At 38.6% G+C, this 18294-nt stretch overlaps 1 protein-coding gene across 1 annotated transcript in view; it reads left to right on the top strand.

Moving 5' to 3' along the window:
* Positions 1-17471, top strand: part of dspa (desmoplakin a) — a 31430-nt gene extending 13959 nt beyond the window's left edge. The window contains exons 15-26 of the mRNA XM_016508244.1: positions 798-1024; positions 2353-2531; positions 3756-3894; positions 4960-5153; positions 5285-5447; positions 5989-6072; positions 6153-6260; positions 6417-6515; positions 8077-9903; positions 13380-15508; positions 17243-17324; positions 17424-17471. Coding sequence (XP_016363730.1) covers positions 798-1024; positions 2353-2531; positions 3756-3894; positions 4960-5153; positions 5285-5447; positions 5989-6072; positions 6153-6260; positions 6417-6515; positions 8077-9903; positions 13380-15508; positions 17243-17324; positions 17424-17471 — 5279 coding nt within the window. The remainder of the gene's footprint in view (positions 1-797; positions 1025-2352; positions 2532-3755; positions 3895-4959; positions 5154-5284; positions 5448-5988; positions 6073-6152; positions 6261-6416; positions 6516-8076; positions 9904-13379; positions 15509-17242; positions 17325-17423) is intronic.
* The last annotated feature ends 823 nt before the right edge of the window (positions 17472-18294 follow it).

The following is an 18294-nucleotide window of genomic DNA, read 5'->3' as shown; positions in this document are numbered from 1 at the left end:
AGTTTACTAAAACTGAAACTAAAACAATGAAAGAAAAACATTTTCATTACTTGACACACACACACACACAGACACACACACTCACACACACACAGACACACACACACACACACACACACACACACACACACACACACACACACACACAGACAGACACAGACACACACACACACACACACACATATATCTTCCAGCTAATTCAATTTAGTTTAAATTGATGTAAAATAACTAAACTAAACTAAAATAAAAAACGCACAAAAAAAAAAAATTTAAATGAAATGAAATGGGAAAAAATATAAAAAATAAAATAAAAATAAACAGAAAATATAAAAATTATGATTATAATTATAAAAAAATAAAATATAGATTCAAGATATTAATAAAAACTATAATAGTATCTCAGTGATACTAAAATAACAGTGGTGCAGGCATATTGAGACCCAAAACGACAATAATATTAGGTACTTAAACTATTAATGTACTTTTAAACAAGAATTAAAAAAAGATGCTGGACATATTTCAAATATAAAGTGTCTCCCTCGGGTCCTTCACCCTGCCTTCACACATATCTTTAACTTACAATTTAATTCAGGACAAATATGAGCAACTCTAGTCCTGGACCACTGTTTAGAGTTCAGCTTCATTCCTAAACATATACTTGAAAATTACAGGAAGGATGTTTAGAGACTAAGGTTAAACCCTCCAGGACCAAAGCTGCCCATCCCTGCTTTAGGACACCTTCATTCATTTACTGTTGCTTTACAGCCTAACTGTTGTGTTATTGTTTTGTCGTGTAGGGGAGAATGGAGTAAGAACAGAAGTGGTGAAGGTGGAGACAGATGGGAAGGCGGTGGTGGCTAACGGGAAGCTGGTGAGCTCAGGCCTGAACGTGAGTCTCATGTCAGATCTGAGTGCTCTCAGACGCAGGGTGGAGGCGGCGGAGACGGGCTTGATCCAGAACCTCCACGTGCCTCTGAAGGAGAACGGCGTACAGGAGTGCTCCCAAAGACTGGTGCTGCTGCAGGTACAATCAAACACAAAACATCACTGCTAATGGCACGGTCTGTTAGAACAATTACTGATGGGCCTATATATCGGCTGATACTGAAGATCAGATTTCTGCATTGCTTACAATTATAGACACAGTCTGACTTAAAATGAAAATTCTGTCATCATTTGCTCACCCTCAAGATGTTTCGAATCTGTATTAGTTTCTTTCTTTTGTTTAACACAAAAGAAGATATTTTGAATAATGCTGGTTACTGAACAGCTGACGGTAGCCATTGACTTCAGTGGCATAGAAAAACAAAACAATGGAAGTCAATGGCTACCAGCAGTTTTTCAAAATATCTTCTTTTGTGTTCAACAGAAGAAAGAAACTCATTTAGGTTTGGAACAACTTGAGGGTGAATAAATGATGACAGAATTTAGATTTTTAGGTGAACTATCCCTTTCATGAATAACACACAAACAGTTGTACTTTCCAAAATCTTACTGAAGACACTTAGTGATCATTGACAACGCAAACTGGAGAAAATTCTGTTAAATCTTCTTTAAAAGCTAATTAGAGTCAATTAAAGGGACAGTTCAACCAAAAATCTAAATTCTGTCATCATTTACTCAGCCTCATATTGTTCCCAAAAGACCTTAGTTTGACTTTAGAACACAAATTAAGATATTTGTAATGACGGTGAGGAAATTTTCCCACCGGTTAATCGACGTGTGACAACACCGGTAATACCGGTATCACCGCAGGGGCGTTCCCTCTGTGTTGCGGCTTAACACCGGTATCACCGTCAGCACCGTCTATCGCGGCAAGCCTAATCTCTAATCATTTTTGTCTATGCATTGAAAGTCCATGCTACCTAAATTTTCAAGTTTCAAAAATGCATAAAGCACCTTTCGGACTGTAATTATTTCTTATGGGGATAAAATGAAATTTCAACAATTATAGGGGCTAGTCTGTGATTTTTATTGGCATCTAAATCCAAAATGTTGATTTCTCTCACCACACACAGCTGAATTTCCTACTGATCTCAGAGTTTACAGGAAGGGACCAATTGGAAAATCATTTGTAAATCCTTTTTGGCCACTGCCACTTCCTATTGCAACTAAAAACTAACAAATGTCTTTTCAACACTTTTTGAGGGTGGATTATTACGGCAACTTTTGATTGATTGTATATTATATTAAAGTGCAATGTTTTATAGAAGTCTATTAATAGTGCTAGTGTTAGATTGGGGACTGTGATAAAATATAGTTTTTTGTTTTCGCCACATCTTCTCTTGATTCATATGAGCTAGTTTTGAGTTTAATCAGTAAAAACGATCTGTGTCTGGTCTGTATGGTCAGGTTGTTCATCGTGATCTGGACTCCATCCGGGACGAGTATCTGCGCCTGAGGGAGAAGATCTTGCGAGAGCTGGAAGGAAGCACTAACGCAGAGCAGACCCGCTACCTGCGCTCTGAACTGGACCACATCAACCAGAAACTGGGCAGCCTGCAGGGCTTCTCAACCGCTTATATCCAGAGGCAAGAACATTTAAAACAACCGATATGGCATCTATTCATTCTATTAATATTTTGATTTTGCTCTCTTCCTAAGCCTGCTGAAATGTCTTGCTGTCTACAGGAGACATTTGAATCACATAGAGTTTAGCGTGGTTACACTTTACTTGTATGCTTATAGTTACTTATAGTCGTTCTACTAACTATAAGTAACTTTGCAGCTACATGTCAACTAAGATTATTAGTTGACTGCCAGGTTATGGTCAAGGTTAGTGGAATAAGTCGGCATGTGCTTACAGTCAGTAGAATGTGTGTTGGACATAACTATAAAGTGTTAGCAGATATTAAACAGACAGTCTACTAATCCTCGAATGACTGCTAGTTGACATGTATTTGCTTATAGTTAGTAGAATGTCTGAAGTGGACTAGTGGAATAAAGTGTTACCTGGCTAATCTATTGGCATTATACTAAATATGCCATTACACTCCCATCTTGCTGTACCCAAAATGCACATTGAAATGGATTAGGTCCAAAAAGCACCAGTATGAAACAATCTGAGACAAAAGTGGACAAAATAAGGATTCAAGTTATCTTTCAGGCACAGGGACAGTGTGAATCTAAAGAACTGTGTTTTTTTTTTTTTCTGATTCGCTTTTTGGTCCTCTTCGGGGGTCTGATTTTGGTTAAAGTGCCCATAATATGCTAATTGACAAGTTCATCATTTTTAATGGGGTCTGCTAGAATATATTTACATGACTTAAAAATCAAAAAGCATTATTCTTCTCATATTGGACATTGCTGCAGCTCATCTTTTCATGCTCTGTCTCTTTAAAGCCAGAGTTTCTGAAAAGGTCTGCTCTGATTGGTCGGCTGGTCCCAGTCTGTTGTGATTGGTCAGCTGATTAGAGCATGTCCCTTATTATAATTGGGTTTCATCTCCAGAGGCTTCATTAGCAGCTGTAAACAGTATTATATCTATGGCATCAGTATTGGAAATCCATAAATCCATAAGTTTTTTGTTTTTGTTTTTTTTCGCTCTTGCAGTGTTAATAAGCAGCGTCTTCTTGACATCTAAGATCCAAGAACATATATAAGCTTTCTCATTTAATTAACCTATGAATGGCTTACTTATAGTTGTTTCTGTCCATCAAGGTTAGGTGTGACAGGAGAAGGTATTAGTATGAGAATTAATTAGCAGTAATCTTCTCAGTTTTTTTTTTCTCATAAGGATTTGTCTGTGTGTCCAGGCTCACTGCTGTTCAGGCTCTGCTCCAGAACCTCCTGCAGGCTGAGGACATCATTAAAGTCCACGAGGCTCGTCTGACAGAAAAAGAGACTTCTTCTCTTGATCTGAACGAAGTGGAAAAGTACCTCATGACTCTTAAGGTGAACTTAATATTTTTATTAATGTAATAATTAATATGACCCCTTGTCTTTTTTAACCAGGTACATAATGTGTGTGTGTCTGGGTTATTATAGTTAATTAAAACTAAAACTTAAACTATTTTTTTAATAAAAAAATGATCATTTCTTGAAATAAAATAAATGTTACCTGAAATAAAATACACTATAAAAAAAAACGTTATTTCAGCTAGTTGCCAAAGCAACATTTCTTATTTGAATTTAGTTTACCTTGATGTAATAAAATAACTACAACTAAAACTGAGATAATAATTAATAATAAAAAAACTATATAGACATTTATTTATGTATTTATAAAACAAAAACTACTAAAAATGACAAAAACACACAACAACTAAAAAAACTAAAATGAAAATGGAAAATGTAAATATTAAAAATTATTCAAAATATCAAAAATAAAAAATTGGGTGTGACATGCACCATCATTTTGAGTCATTTTGACCCTAAAACACATTTTGAGTTTTATGCACTGAATGAAAAAATGATAGGATTAGGATTATTGTATATTGTAAGATATAATAATTTAATGGTGGTTGTCATAAAAAAATGTTTCTGGAAAAAAATGCCTAAAAAATAAGTCATTTTTGACTGAATTAGGAGATTTATTCAAGCATACAAATTAAATAATTAAAATAAGTATTAGAATTAAAATAAATGAAATTCTTAAAATATCAATAAAAGGTTAAATAAAAATATAACACATTTACAATACAGTATATTCAGAAAGTATTCAAAACCCCTCTTTTTTCACACGTTATTATGTTGCAGCTTTAAAGGAAAAGTCAGTGTTGTAGTCATTTAAGTCCGAGTTAAGACAGAGACCTGAAAAGAGTCTAAATTGTTCAGACAGTGTAAATATGATTTCTTTAGGGGTGACGGAAAGCCTCGTTTCACACCAGCGTCACAAAAAAAAAAAAGTTTTTTCTTATAATCGCATGTCTCCAAAAATGTCTCATCTTGACTTCCGACTCAAAACGATTGAGCATGTCACTTATATATTTCTATTTGATTATGTCTTGTGCCGTGCAGACGATGAAAGCAGAGCTGGAGCAGAAGAAAGGTGTTTTGAAGGCTATGGAGACTGAGCTGTCCAAGGCCGTGCACTGGAACAGTCAAATAGACAAATCTTTCCACCAGTGTGATGTTGACCTGTCCAGATACTCAGAGCTCGCTGGACAGATGACTGACCGCTGGCGCCGAATTGTGGCTCAGATTGATAGCAGGTATTGATAAATATGCTGTTCTGGCAAGAATTTCCACATGCACTTTTGGGATGCACAATGGTAAATGGTGTAGAAATGTAGAAAGTATGACCCACCATAGTTTCATTCAATTTTGCGTGCTTGTTTGTCAGGGTATGGGACCTGGAGAAACAGGAGAAACAGCTGAATCACTACAAGCAAACCAACTCCATGATGAACAAATGGATTCAGGAAACACGACAGCGCCAAGATGCCCTCCAGATTACTAAATTCAACAGTCTGGACAGTTTGATGGACCACCTCAACCAACAAAAAGTCAGTGCAATACACTTAAAATAAAATACCCACATTTGGTCAAGTGTACAAAGTCTAGTGAGGTGATTTTCTAGATGAAATTATCACATTGACAAGATCACCTTTCCAAAAGGTACTAATATGTACTTTTAAGGTACTAATATGCACAGGGGTAAATAAAAGGTAAAAGGTATTGCCCCAGTGACAGCTTTTGTACCTTTTTTTTCTGAGAGTATGCAACGGAGGCACTTTTAACACGCCAGAGGTGTAAAGTTTGGTTTTCAGTACCTGAAAACCAAACTTAAGTAAATGTAGAGATACTGTGCAGCGAAACTGACTCCATTATAGTCACCAACTCTAAAACCACTTCGGTAAAACGTCTTAAAGTATCTGATTTAACAGTACTCAAGTATTTTACTCAAACTCAACATAGGCTCAAAGATGCATTAGAGAAATGCCAGTGAAAAACTGTTTTTTTATTCTGGTTAAGAAAGTGAATTTTGGATTTGGGTAAAGATTGCATATAATATTTAATTGAGAAAATTATGTTGTCAATGAGCAGGCGCTGTATTCTGAGATCAAAGGAAAGAAAGAAAAAGTGGATGATGTGGTCAAAGATGCAGACACGTGCACTGCCTCCATAAAGGTGAGACTTCTTGTTTTTAATTACAAGAAGTATATGCAAATTATGCAAAAGTCTCAGTTCTCATATAACTGTTTTCGCAGGACTATGAGCTCCAGCTGGCATCCTACAGTGCAGGACTGGAGACGCTGCTCAACATTCCCATCAAGAGGACTATGCTGCAGTCTCCATCCACTGAACTGAGGCAGGAGGTAATCATATTACATCCAAGATTTAAAGATTAGGTCCAATGTTTCACACATAGTACAAAACATGATGAATTAACATCACAGTTCGAGTGATTTACTTTATTTTGAGTTTATGAGTGAATTTTCTGCCTTCACTGACTTATAACTGTCTCACTAAAGGCGGCAGAGCTGCAGTCACGCTACATAGAGCTCTTGACGCGTTCAAGCGACTACTACAAATTCCTTGGGGAAATGATGAAAAACATGGAGGAGTTAAAGGTAAATTTTGTGTCTGATGTGTTGTGAATATATCTTTCCAAATAAACTTCCAAATCAGAGTTTCCCAAATTGGAAACCCCATTGGGTTCATGAGATGCCAGTGCCAAACAGCATGCACATTTATGATCTATATTATTTTAGCTTTTGTAGAAATGTAAGAATAAGGAAATGGAAACATAAACATGCAAAGATGTTGTGAAATCCAATACATATTTAACATTAAAATTGTAATAAAAAAAGAAAAAACTGTACATAGGTATTAGGAGCAGGGTTATTATAGTTAACTAAAATTTAAACTAAAATTTAAACCATTAAAAAATGTAATTACTTGAAATAAAATGAACTGAAATTTTATATATATATATATATAAATAAAAATGGAGTTATCGGTTTTTGCAAATGAACTCTTCATATATATATATATATATATATTCCAGGTAGTTGGCAACATTTCTCATTATATTTAAAAAAAAAAAAAAAAAAACTACTATAAATGACAAAAGCAATAACAAAATTACTAAAACTTAAACTGAAAATGAAACCTGTAAAAATAAAAACAATAAAACTTTATTAGTATCTCTAATGATACTAAAATAACACTGATTGGAAGTTTAACAGACAAAGTTTGGGAATCCCTGAAATATATAATGTAGAATGTTTTCTTTACATTTACAAGTAAATTTGTTTGAAGTTGACGTACTAAAATAACTAAAACTAAAAACTAATACAGAAAAAAAAAACTTTATTGGCATATATTTAAAAAAAAAAAAAAAAAACTACTATAAATGACAAAAGCAATAACAAAATTACTAAAACTTAAACTGAAAATGAAACCTGTAAAAATAAAAACAATAAAACTTTATTAGTATCTCTAATGATACTAAAATAACACTGATTGGAAGTTTAACAGACAAAGTTTGTTTGGGAATCCCTGAAATATATAATGTAGAATGTTTTCTTTACATTTACAAGTAAATTTGTTTGAAAACTATTTTTGTCACCTGTAACAATTTTGTCACCTTGTTTAGGACACTAACGATTGGTCACTACATAGTCAAGTTATTTTAACAGGTTTAGGATTAAAGCTGAATATTAGGGCTACACTTTATTTTGATGAACCCCTTTAGAATTCTGTTAACTATAAGTAACTTTGCAACTCCATGTCAACTAGCAGTCATTAGAGTATTAGTAGACTGTTATGATAGGGTTAGTAGAATAAGTTGACATGTACTTGCAAAGTGACTTATAGTCAGTAGAATGTGTGTTGGGAGCATCAAAATAAAGTGTTAGCAGATATTAAGCAGACAGCCTACTAATACTCTAATGACTGCTAGATGACATAGAGTTGCAAAGTTACTTACTGTATAGTCAGCAGAATTTCTAAAAGGGACCATGAAAATAAAGTTTTACCAGTATTAATAGTGCTGATACCAAGTGCAATACATATAGGAAACTAAAAGGAAACATAAATGTTCAAAATGTTTTCTTAAAAGTGAGAATTTGTTATGCTTGGAAGTTGCTACCCTTATCTTACACTATTCATTATGGCATTTTTTTTTAGATGCGGAACACTAAAATTGACCTTTTGGAGGAAGAGCTAAAACGTCTCAAGGACAACCTTAAAGATCAAACACAAAAGAACAAGTCACTGGAGGATAGTCTGGCTCGCTATCGGCTGGAGCTGACCCAGTCTAAAGAAGAGCTTATATCTATAGAGGAGATCAAGAGAACCCAGGCTAGGCAATGCAATACTACTCAGGAAAGCCTGGACAGCACCCAGAATCAGCTGAAGAAGTTACAAGATGAGCTGTCCCGCCTCACCTTCCTCATCGAGGAGGAGAAACGCAAACGCAGGCTGGCTGAGGACCGATACACCACCCAGCAGGAGGAGTATGAGCTCGCTGTCCGCAAGAGACAGAAAGAACTGGAGGAGCTCAGTTTGTCCAAAAGTCAATTTGAAAGGGCCATCAAAGAAAAAGAGCGGGAGATTGAACGGCTGAAATTACAGCTGGAGGATGAGGCCTCCCGGCGCAATGCAGCAGAATTAGAGACCTCAAAGGTAAGAACACAGTTGAACCAGGACATTAATAGCCTAAAGCAAACTTATGAATCTGAGATCCACATCACCAAGACCAGTGTGCTCAAGGCAACACAACAGAAGGAGGAGCAATCGTCAACTCTGAGACTTCAGCTGGATAGGTTAACCTCTGAGAAAAGAGACTTGGAAGAGGAACTCAGAAAGCTGCAGCTTTCGTTCTCCCAAGTTGAAGCGGCACGAAGAAAAGCAGAAGAGGACGCTCATCAGCAGAGGTCTTCGGCAACCGAGGGGAGCAGGTTCAAGAACGAACTGGAGTCACAGATTCAGGTCATAACGCGTCAAAGGGAAGAGACTGAAACGAGATACAGGGTGGAACTGGCAGAGGCCAACAGAGCTGCTCAGGAAAAGACCCGTGAGATTACCTTGCTGACCCAGAATCTCCAAGACGAGACCAGGCGAAGGAAAGCCTTGGAAGTTGAGAATCAAAGTCTCAGACAGTCTCAGGCTGAACTGCTCTCTAAGCACACTTCAACCACCGAGACCATTAACAAGCTAAAGATCTCTGAGCAAGAACTACTCATTATAAAGCGAGACATGGAGACGCAAAAGAACGAAAAGAGCACATTGGAAAAGAATGCCATCAGGCTGCAGAGTTGCATCAGTGAACTGCAGACAAAGGTGAACGAGTTGCAGGCAGAACTGGAAAAGGAGAAGAGGAGTAATCAGGATGAGCTCACAAGGAGGAAAAGGATCGAAACCGAGCTGGAGAGGGTCAATCAGATGTGCTGTGAATACACCACTACCATCAAAACTCTAAGGGTCCATCAAGATCAGGAAAGTGCCTCTGGACGCAGGTATGAGCAGGAGCTTCGCAATTTGAAAGATGAGTTGGAGAGAAGCCAGAAGGAGTATAAAATCACAGTAGAGAATCTGAACAGAGTCAATGCAGAATTGAAAGCTTTGCAACAGCAGCTTCTGCGGGAACAAGCCCTTGTCCGTGAGGCCAATCAACGCAACGATTCCCTCTACAAGACCATAGAAGAAAAGAGTCGAGTGCTAAATGAGAGCACCAGCGAGATCGAGAAGTTGCAGAGCCTCACCCAGAATCTCACCAAAGAGCGTCTGCGGCTGGAGGAGGAACTGAGGACTGTGCGACTAGAGCGAGATGACGTGAAGAGAAGCCTGAGCACCATCGAGCTTGAAAGTGCTTCCCGATTGTCTGCCATTCAATTCCAGTTACAAACCAGCAATAACAGAGCACTGGAACTGCAGGAACTAATCAATGATCTGACTAAAGAGAGAGAAAATTTAAGGGTGGAAATTGCCCAAATCCAAAAGCAGTTCACGGAGGTATTTTTTACTGAGCGACATCAGTTGAATCAAAAATAACATCACCAATTTAAGTTATATCAAAATGGCTTTGCTGGATAACACTGCTGCATAATGCTTTACCTTTGAAAGCACACTTTCTGCATAACACTGCATGGTTACACTCTTCCCACAAAAAGCTTTTTTAATACTTGCTTTGGTAAAACAAATAATTTTTGTTTTATTCTAACCACGTTCAAATCAATATGGTGTTGGTGTTATAATTCTTTCATTTGTTAAATCCTCTAAATGAATTATAATCTGAAATAGTTTATCAATAAATCATTTCTCTTTTATGTTTAAATAAAATGTAGTACCGTATTGGCCCGAATATAAGATGACCCTGATTATAAGACGACCCCCCCTTTTTCCAGATGTACCTTTTGGAAAAAGGCTTTTTAAAAACCAGATCTTGTTTTTTCTCAGTAAAACACATTTTGTCTTCAATTATTTTCATATTGCATATTTTTCCTATTTTAATTTTTGTTTTGAAAGTATGGTAAAAACTGGTCAAATGTACCAACAATCACATTTAAAAAATATACACTTTTTGATATACCATAAAAAAAAATAAAAAAAACTGGTAGCCCATCTGAATTAGGACATTTAGGCTATCCATCTAATAGTAGCCTACCAAAATCTTATTAACAGTCGAAGTTAAATCTTACTGTAGTCTTCAAATCTGGGTACTGTCTTATGTTTTAAAATCACAAAGGGAGTTTGGTCCCATCAGGGTAACGTGACAGTCACGACTCGTGCAGCTGTAAGGTTTTCTTTTTCTTTTGTTTTTATTCGCGATCTTTACAACACGCATCACATTACGTATTTCATGGCACACTCGTTTTATGCGTATTTGGCGCCATCTATTGTTGTGGGTGTATTATTGACATGTCAAAGTCTAGACCCTGAATATAAGACGACCGCGTTTTTTCAGATGTATTTCCAAGAAAAAAACATCGTCTTATATTCGGGACAATACAGTACTTGCAAATTGACTTATAGTAAGTAGAATGTGTGTTGGGGACCATCAAAATAAAGAGTTAGCAGATATTAAGCAGACTAATACTGTAGACACTAATACTGACACTAATACTGTAATGACTGCTAGTTGACATGTATTTGCAAAGTTACTTACTGTATAATCAGCAGAATTTCTAAAGCGGACCATCAAAATAAAGTCTTACAGTACATATAGGAAACAAAAAGGAAGCACAATGTTCAAAATGCTTTCTTAAATGTGAGGATTTGTTATTCTTGTAAGTTACTACCACTAACTTACACTATTCAATATGGCTTTTTTTTTATTAGATGCGGAACACTAAAATTGACCTTTTGGAGGAAGAACTAAAACGTCTCAAGGACAATTTCAAAGATCAAACTCATAAAAACAAGTCAATGGAGGATAGTCTGGCTCGCTATCGGCTGGAGCTGACCCAGTCTAAAGAAGAGCTTATATCTATAGAGGAGATCAAGAGAACCCAGGCTAGGCAATGCAATACTACTCAGGAAAGCCTGGACAGCACCCAGAATCAGCTGAAGAAGTTACAAGATGAGCTGTCCCGCCTCACCTTCCTCATCGAGGAGGAGAAACGCAAACGCAGGCTGGCTGAGGACCGATACACCACCCAGCAGGAGGAGTATGAGCTCGCTGTCCGCAAGAGACAGAAAGAACTGGAGGAGCTCAGTTTGTCCAAAAGTCAATTTGAAAGGGCCATCAAAGAAAAAGAGCGGGAGATTGAACGGCTGAAATTACAGCTGGAGGATGAGGCCTCCCGGCGCAATGCAGCAGAATTAGAGACCTCAAAGGTAAGAACACAGTTGAACCAGGACATTAATAGCCTAAAGCAAACTTATGAATCTGAGATCCACATCACCAAGACCAGTGTGCTCAAGGCAACACAACAGAAGGAGGAGCAATCGTCAACTCTGAGACTTCAGCTGGATAGGTTAACCTCTGAGAAAAGAGACTTGGAAGAGGAACTCAGAAAGCTGCAGCTTTCGTTCTCCCAAGTTGAAGCGGCACGAAGAAAAGCAGAAGAGGACGCTCATCAGCAGAGGTCTTCGGCAACCGAGGGGAGCAGGTTCAAGAACGAACTGGAGTCACAGATTCAGGTCATAACGCGTCAAAGGGAAGAGACTGAAACGAGATACAGGGTGGAACTGGCAGAGGCCAACAGAGCTGCTCAGGAAAAGACCCGTGAGATTACCTTGCTGACCCAGAATCTCCAAGACGAGACCAGGCGAAGGAAAGCCTTGGAAGTTGAGAATCAAAGTCTCAGACAGTCTCAGGCTGAACTGCTCTCTAAGCACACTTCAACCACCGAGACCATTAACAAGCTAAAGATCTCTGAGCAAGAACTACTCATTATAAAGCGAGACATGGAGACGCAAAAGAACGAAAAGAGCACATTGGAAAAGAATGCCATCAGGCTGCAGAGTTGCATCAGTGAACTGCAGACAAAGGTGAACGAGTTGCAGGCAGAACTGGAAAAGGAGAAGAGGAGTAATCAGGATGAGCTCACAAGGAGGAAAAGGATCGAAACCGAGCTGGAGAGGGTCAATCAGATGTGCTGTGAATACACCACTACCATCAAAACTCTAAGGGTCCATCAAGATCAGGAAAGTGCCTCTGGACGCAGGTATGAGCAGGAGCTTCGCAATTTGAAAGATGAGTTGGAGAGAAGCCAGAAGGAGTATAAAATCACAGTAGAGAATCTGAACAGAGTCAATGCAGAATTGAAAGCTTTGCAACAGCAGCTTCTGCGGGAACAAGCCCTTGTCCGTGAGGCCAATCAACGCAACGATTCCCTCTACAAGACCATAGAAGAAAAGAGTCGAGTGCTAAATGAGAGCACCAGCGAGATCGAGAAGTTGCAGAGCCTCACCCAGAATCTCACCAAAGAGCGTCTGCGGCTGGAGGAGGAACTGAGGACTGTGCGACTAGAGCGAGATGACGTGAAAAGAAGCCTGAGCACCATCGAGAGTGAAAGCGCTTCCCGATTGTCTGCCATTCAATTCCAGTTACAAACCAGCAATAACAGAGCACTGGAACTGCAGGAACTAATCAATGAACTGACTAAAGAGAGAGAAAATTTAAGGGTGGAAATTGCCCAAATCCAAAAGCAGTTCTCGGAGGTATTTTTTTCTGAGCGACATCAGTTGAATCAAAAATGCATCACCAATTTAAGCTATATCAAAATGGCTTTGCTGGATAACTCTTTACTGCATAATGCTTTACCTTTGAAAGCACATTTTCTGCATAACACTGCATGGTTACAATCTTTCCACAAAAAGCTTTTTTAATATTTGCTTTGATAACATAATTTTTGTTGTTCTATTCTAATTATGTTTGAATCAATATGGTGTTGGTGTTATAATTCTTTCCTTTGTTAAATCCTCTAAATTAATTATAATCTGACACAGTTCGTCAATAAATCATTTCTCTTTTATGTTCACAGACATCCATGATGATCCAGCGATCTGATGCCAACTACAAAGAAATTGTGCAAGAAAGAGATAGTCTTCTAGTCAAACTGAAGCTGTCGCAACAAGACAAAGACAAGCAGCAGCGCTCCGAAGAAGAGCTCCGGCGCATCAAACTCTCCTTGGAATCTGAGATCAAACAGAAGCAACGTCTCCAGGACGAAATTGATAAAATTACCAAGGATTTCAAGTACTGGAAAAGCCAATACGAGTTAAAGGAAGGGCAGATCAGACAGAGTGAGTCAGATCGAGACAAAGTACAGAGAGACAAGGCCTCCTTGCAGAGTGAGATCCAAAGATTGACTGCTGAGATGAGGAGTCTGGAAGAACGCTTCAAGAGTCGTCTTCAGAGCTCGGACAAGGAGATCTCAGAGCTCATAATGAAGAAGGAGGCTTTGGAAAGGGAATTGAAGTTATTGCAACAGCGTCCGGTTGCATGTTGTCGATGTACACAAACCAGTCAGTCTGTCTCTGATAGTAGCAGTCAGAAACTGACAGTGAAAGGTCTCCGTGGTGAGGTCTCACTCACAGAGCTTGTAGACTCCAACTTGCTTGATCAGACCGATTTGGATAAAGTAAACCGAGGACAACTAACAGGCAAAGAAATTGAGGACAGACTCAGATCGTACCTAGGCGGCTCTGATTGCATCGCTGGTATCTATGATGAGGCCAATGATAGGGTCTTGCCCTTTTACCAGGCCATGAAAGATGGTCTACTTCGGCGAGGAACCACCCTGGAGCTCCTGGAAGCCCAGGCTGCCGCTGGTTTCATAATCGATCCAGTCAACAATGTCTGCATGACAGTGGACGAAGCATGGAGGAGAGCTCTTGTGGGAAAGGAGTTTAAAGACAAGCTTCTGTCTGCTGAAAAGGCTGTGACAGGATACAAAGATCCTGCAACAGGAAAGATCATCTCACTCTTTCAAGCAATTGAGAAGGAGATCATAGAGAAGGGTCATGGGATTAGACTGCTGGAAGCTCAGATAGCCAGTGGTGGCATCATTGATCCTAAAGGGAGTCATCGGATTGATGTGGAAGTGGCTTACAGGAAAGGTTACTTCGACCGCGAAATGAACGAGATTTTGACATACGAGGGCGATGACACCAAAGGTTTCTTTGATCCCAACACCCATGAGAACCTCACATATCTGCAGTTGAAAAAGAGGTGCATCAAAGACCCCAAGACTGGGCTTATCCTGTTGCCTTTGAAGGACAAGAAGAAGCCAAAGCAAACGACGTCTCAAAAGAACACACTGCGCAAGAGGAGAGTGGTGATTGTAGACCCTGACACCGGCAAAGAGATGACCGTACGAGAAGCGTACCATCGTGAGTTAATCGACTATGACACTTTCCTGGAGCTTTCGGAACAAGAGTGTGAGTGGGAGGAGATCACTATCGAAGCATCTGACGGCAGCAAGCGTTTACTTATTGTCGATCGCAAAACCGGAACCCAGTATGACATTCAAGAGTCCCTAGATAGGGGAGTTATTGATAGACAAACTCTGGACAAGTACCGTGCCGGGACTCTGACACTCCACGAGTTCGCAGGTCTGATCACAAGTAAAGGCAGCGGTTCTGAGCTTTCCATCTGCTCCAGCAGTCCTGAGGATGTTGCTACTTGCAGCAGTCCAACACAGATTGCGCCATCATCTCCAACCATCCGCAAACGTTTTGCTAGCGTATCCATTACGTTCTCCCCTCCATCTGATATTTTTGATGACCAGAGCCCCGTGGGAGCCATTTTTGATACAGAAACCCTTGAGAAGATTACCATCCCAGAGGCACAGCGACGTGGAATAGTGGACAACATCACTGCTCAGCGGCTCTTGGAAGCCCAGGTTTGCACTGGAGGGATTGTCAATCCTGCTACTGGCCAGAGACTCTCCCTGAAGGATGCTGTACAGCAAAGCCTTATCGATGAAGACATGTCCGTCAAGCTAAAACCAGCACAGAAGGCTTATGCCGGTTTTGAGGATGTGAAGACCAAGAGGAAACTTTCTGCCGCAGAGGCCATTAAGGAGAAATGGTTGCCTTACGAGGCAGGGCAGAGGTTTTTGGAGTTCCAGTACCTGACGGGTGGACTCTCATGCAGAAGGCCTACAAAGCAAAGAAAAAGCCAACCTAATTATTATTTGGACAAATTTGTAATGAACACACATAGGCATACATCGGACATACTGTACATTCAACAATCAGCATCCATGTGCAATTTAACAAAAACATCAAAAAGGAAACCAGAAAACAATGAAAAAACTGATCATTTAAAACTACTAAAAAACAATTGTAAATCTTAAAGAGATCCCAACAATCGATATCTCTTGCTTCAGTATCATGAACACAAAGTGGCTTGCTTTTTGAGCAGAAAAACACTGTGCAAAACAGTTCAAATATGAACATGACACATGACAACAGACATGAATAACATAACATTATGAAGGCATAAACAACAAAATAAAACAGCACATGATTACAAAGCCAGCAAAGGATGAAACTATTAAGAATCAATTTCATTAGTGTGCATCCATAAAATGGGAAGTTAATCATCCATAAAATTGCTTGCAACTTTTATTTTTATTATTTTAATTATGTATAGAGAGAGAGAGAAATTATTTGGCACCACCCGTGAATCATGTTTTTGCACCTTTCATCATGAGTTTGCACCTTAAGCAAGTTTGTATAATCATCTTACTAATAGGCTATATGTTGTCAGCATATAGGTATATGTTCGCATGACATAACCCACGCTTACATAAGTAACATCAAAGGCCTATATCTGCATGTAATTTACAGTAATATATAATACAGTCATTGTTACCTTTTGTAGGCTATCATATAGCACAATGCCTATAGTAAACAAACACTGCTTATATTACACACATTCACAGTGACTCAGCTTTTATCTAAAAGCCATCTAGCGACTCATTTCAGTATTACAGTTCAGATGCTAAGCATTTAATTTGTTCATATTGTAAATAACACTTCATATTTGGTCAATTTTGAGTTCAGACAAGACATACATACAGATACCTACCTATGTATTCAACCTCAGTTATAACATGAATAGTAGAATTGGAAGAAATTAAATATAACAGAGTAAACTTCATATATTCTGAATCCTGTTAAAGTACATGTTTTCAGAGTTTATACAATAAGTTCTCTACAGTGCAACTGTGCTCCTGTGGAGCTTTTTGTAGTTAATGATTAATATCAGCATCAACAGGAGCTCCATAAGACACGGTAATGATGCAGCAGCACAATCACTGATTATCTGTTGATTTAGCAGAACTTCAGTATAGTAACTCTAGCAACAGTGCAGGAAATACACATTTGTTCACCAGGGAAATACTTCATACAGAATATTAAAGTGGCATGTTTAAAAGGTGCATTAGATGCCGTAAATATGATACAAATAATACTGCACAACCTAATATAAACCTAAAATAACAGGGAGGTGTAGATAAACAGAGTAATTTCCTGTCTGTGAAGATAAATTGTAAAAAAGTACAGGCTGTTGACCTGAACCCGGACACTGGCACGCAAGGTCACGCCCCTTCACTGAAAAAGAACTCGTTTGAAAGGCCTATTTCTTCAAAATAAAAGTTCAGATGAAAACGTATGATTTCATACATGCATATAAATAATTACCTGTTGTTGTTTTTTTTCAATAGACCCAATTGTTATCATTTTTTCGCGACAAAATAGACGGTTTATACTTTGGAAAACGCATTGTTCTAATTGTTTACGCGGCACAATCGTTTTAAAAAGACTTTTATTTTGTAAAAACGGATAGCAACGTCACTTTGACGTGTGACGTGTTACATCACTCTGTTCCCGACAGTCACGCGACACGCGCAGCTGCTCTCAACCGGCAGAAAAGGACAGCTTCACAACAGGCGCGCAGCAGAAAACTTCCTAAACAGGTATGTTATAACCTTAATTTAATATCTGATTGTTTTGCTAATATAATAAAATATTATAGTTTAATTACAAAGAGCGACAGTGATTTTGTGTGCTCTCAGAAGCCGCTAACTCTTGAGGAAATGTCGCATCTTTTCATTGAAAGCTGATGATAAGATGTAAATCAAAAGACTGTCATTGCTGTTTATATTTTATTACATATGTACATCAAGTGAGAACTGTGTAAAATCAATTATTAAGTGGCCTGTGTGCATCGTTTGACCTTCATATAACATGTCATTAGTAATCACTAACTTTTCACACTTTTCCTTTCAGTTTCCTTGATGTATTCTTTGATATATCATTAACCTCCTCTTGCTACAACACACTAATGACCTAAAGTCATGGTTCTAAACTAAAAAAAATATATAATAATAATAAAAAAATATCTTACGTTTTACAGTACAATATGGTTCGTAATTCAGAATCACTTAAAGGGGTCATATGATGCGATTTCAATTTTTCCTTTCTCTTTGGAGTGTTACAAGCTCTTGCTCTAAAGGCTTGTTCACACCGGGACGAATATCGCGCGCGATTATCGCCGACGTTTAACAAACTTTGTTGTGACTAAACAAAGGGCGCCAATGTAAGTGTGCACACCGATGCGCAAAACGCGAGGCGTAAAAAGCGACATTTTAAAAAAAACGCCTCGGGCTCGGGTTAAAAACTGGCCGACCAATGAGATTGGCGCTTTTGTTCACGCGATGTGTACCGGGGTATTTCTGTTTTTCATTAAGCGCCATCTAATGTCAGGGAGCGAATTTGCACGTTCACTCGGCTCATCGCCAGCGAAAATCGCTTGGGTATGAACACAAAAGACGCGTCGAAAAACGTTGGCGATAAGCGCGCGCGATAATCGTCCCGGTGTGTACGAGGCTTAAGACTGGTTTTGTGCTCCAGGGTCACATATATAACATCACCTTAACTCTTTCA

The sequence above is a fragment of the Sinocyclocheilus rhinocerous genome, unplaced genomic scaffold (genome assembly GCF_001515625.1).
Source record: "Sinocyclocheilus rhinocerous isolate Xijiao unplaced genomic scaffold, SAMN03320098_v1.1 scaffold173, whole genome shotgun sequence".
Classification (NCBI taxonomy): Eukaryota; Metazoa; Chordata; class Actinopteri; order Cypriniformes; family Cyprinidae; genus Sinocyclocheilus; species Sinocyclocheilus rhinocerous.
This window is presented reverse-complemented; position numbering and strand designations above follow the sequence as displayed.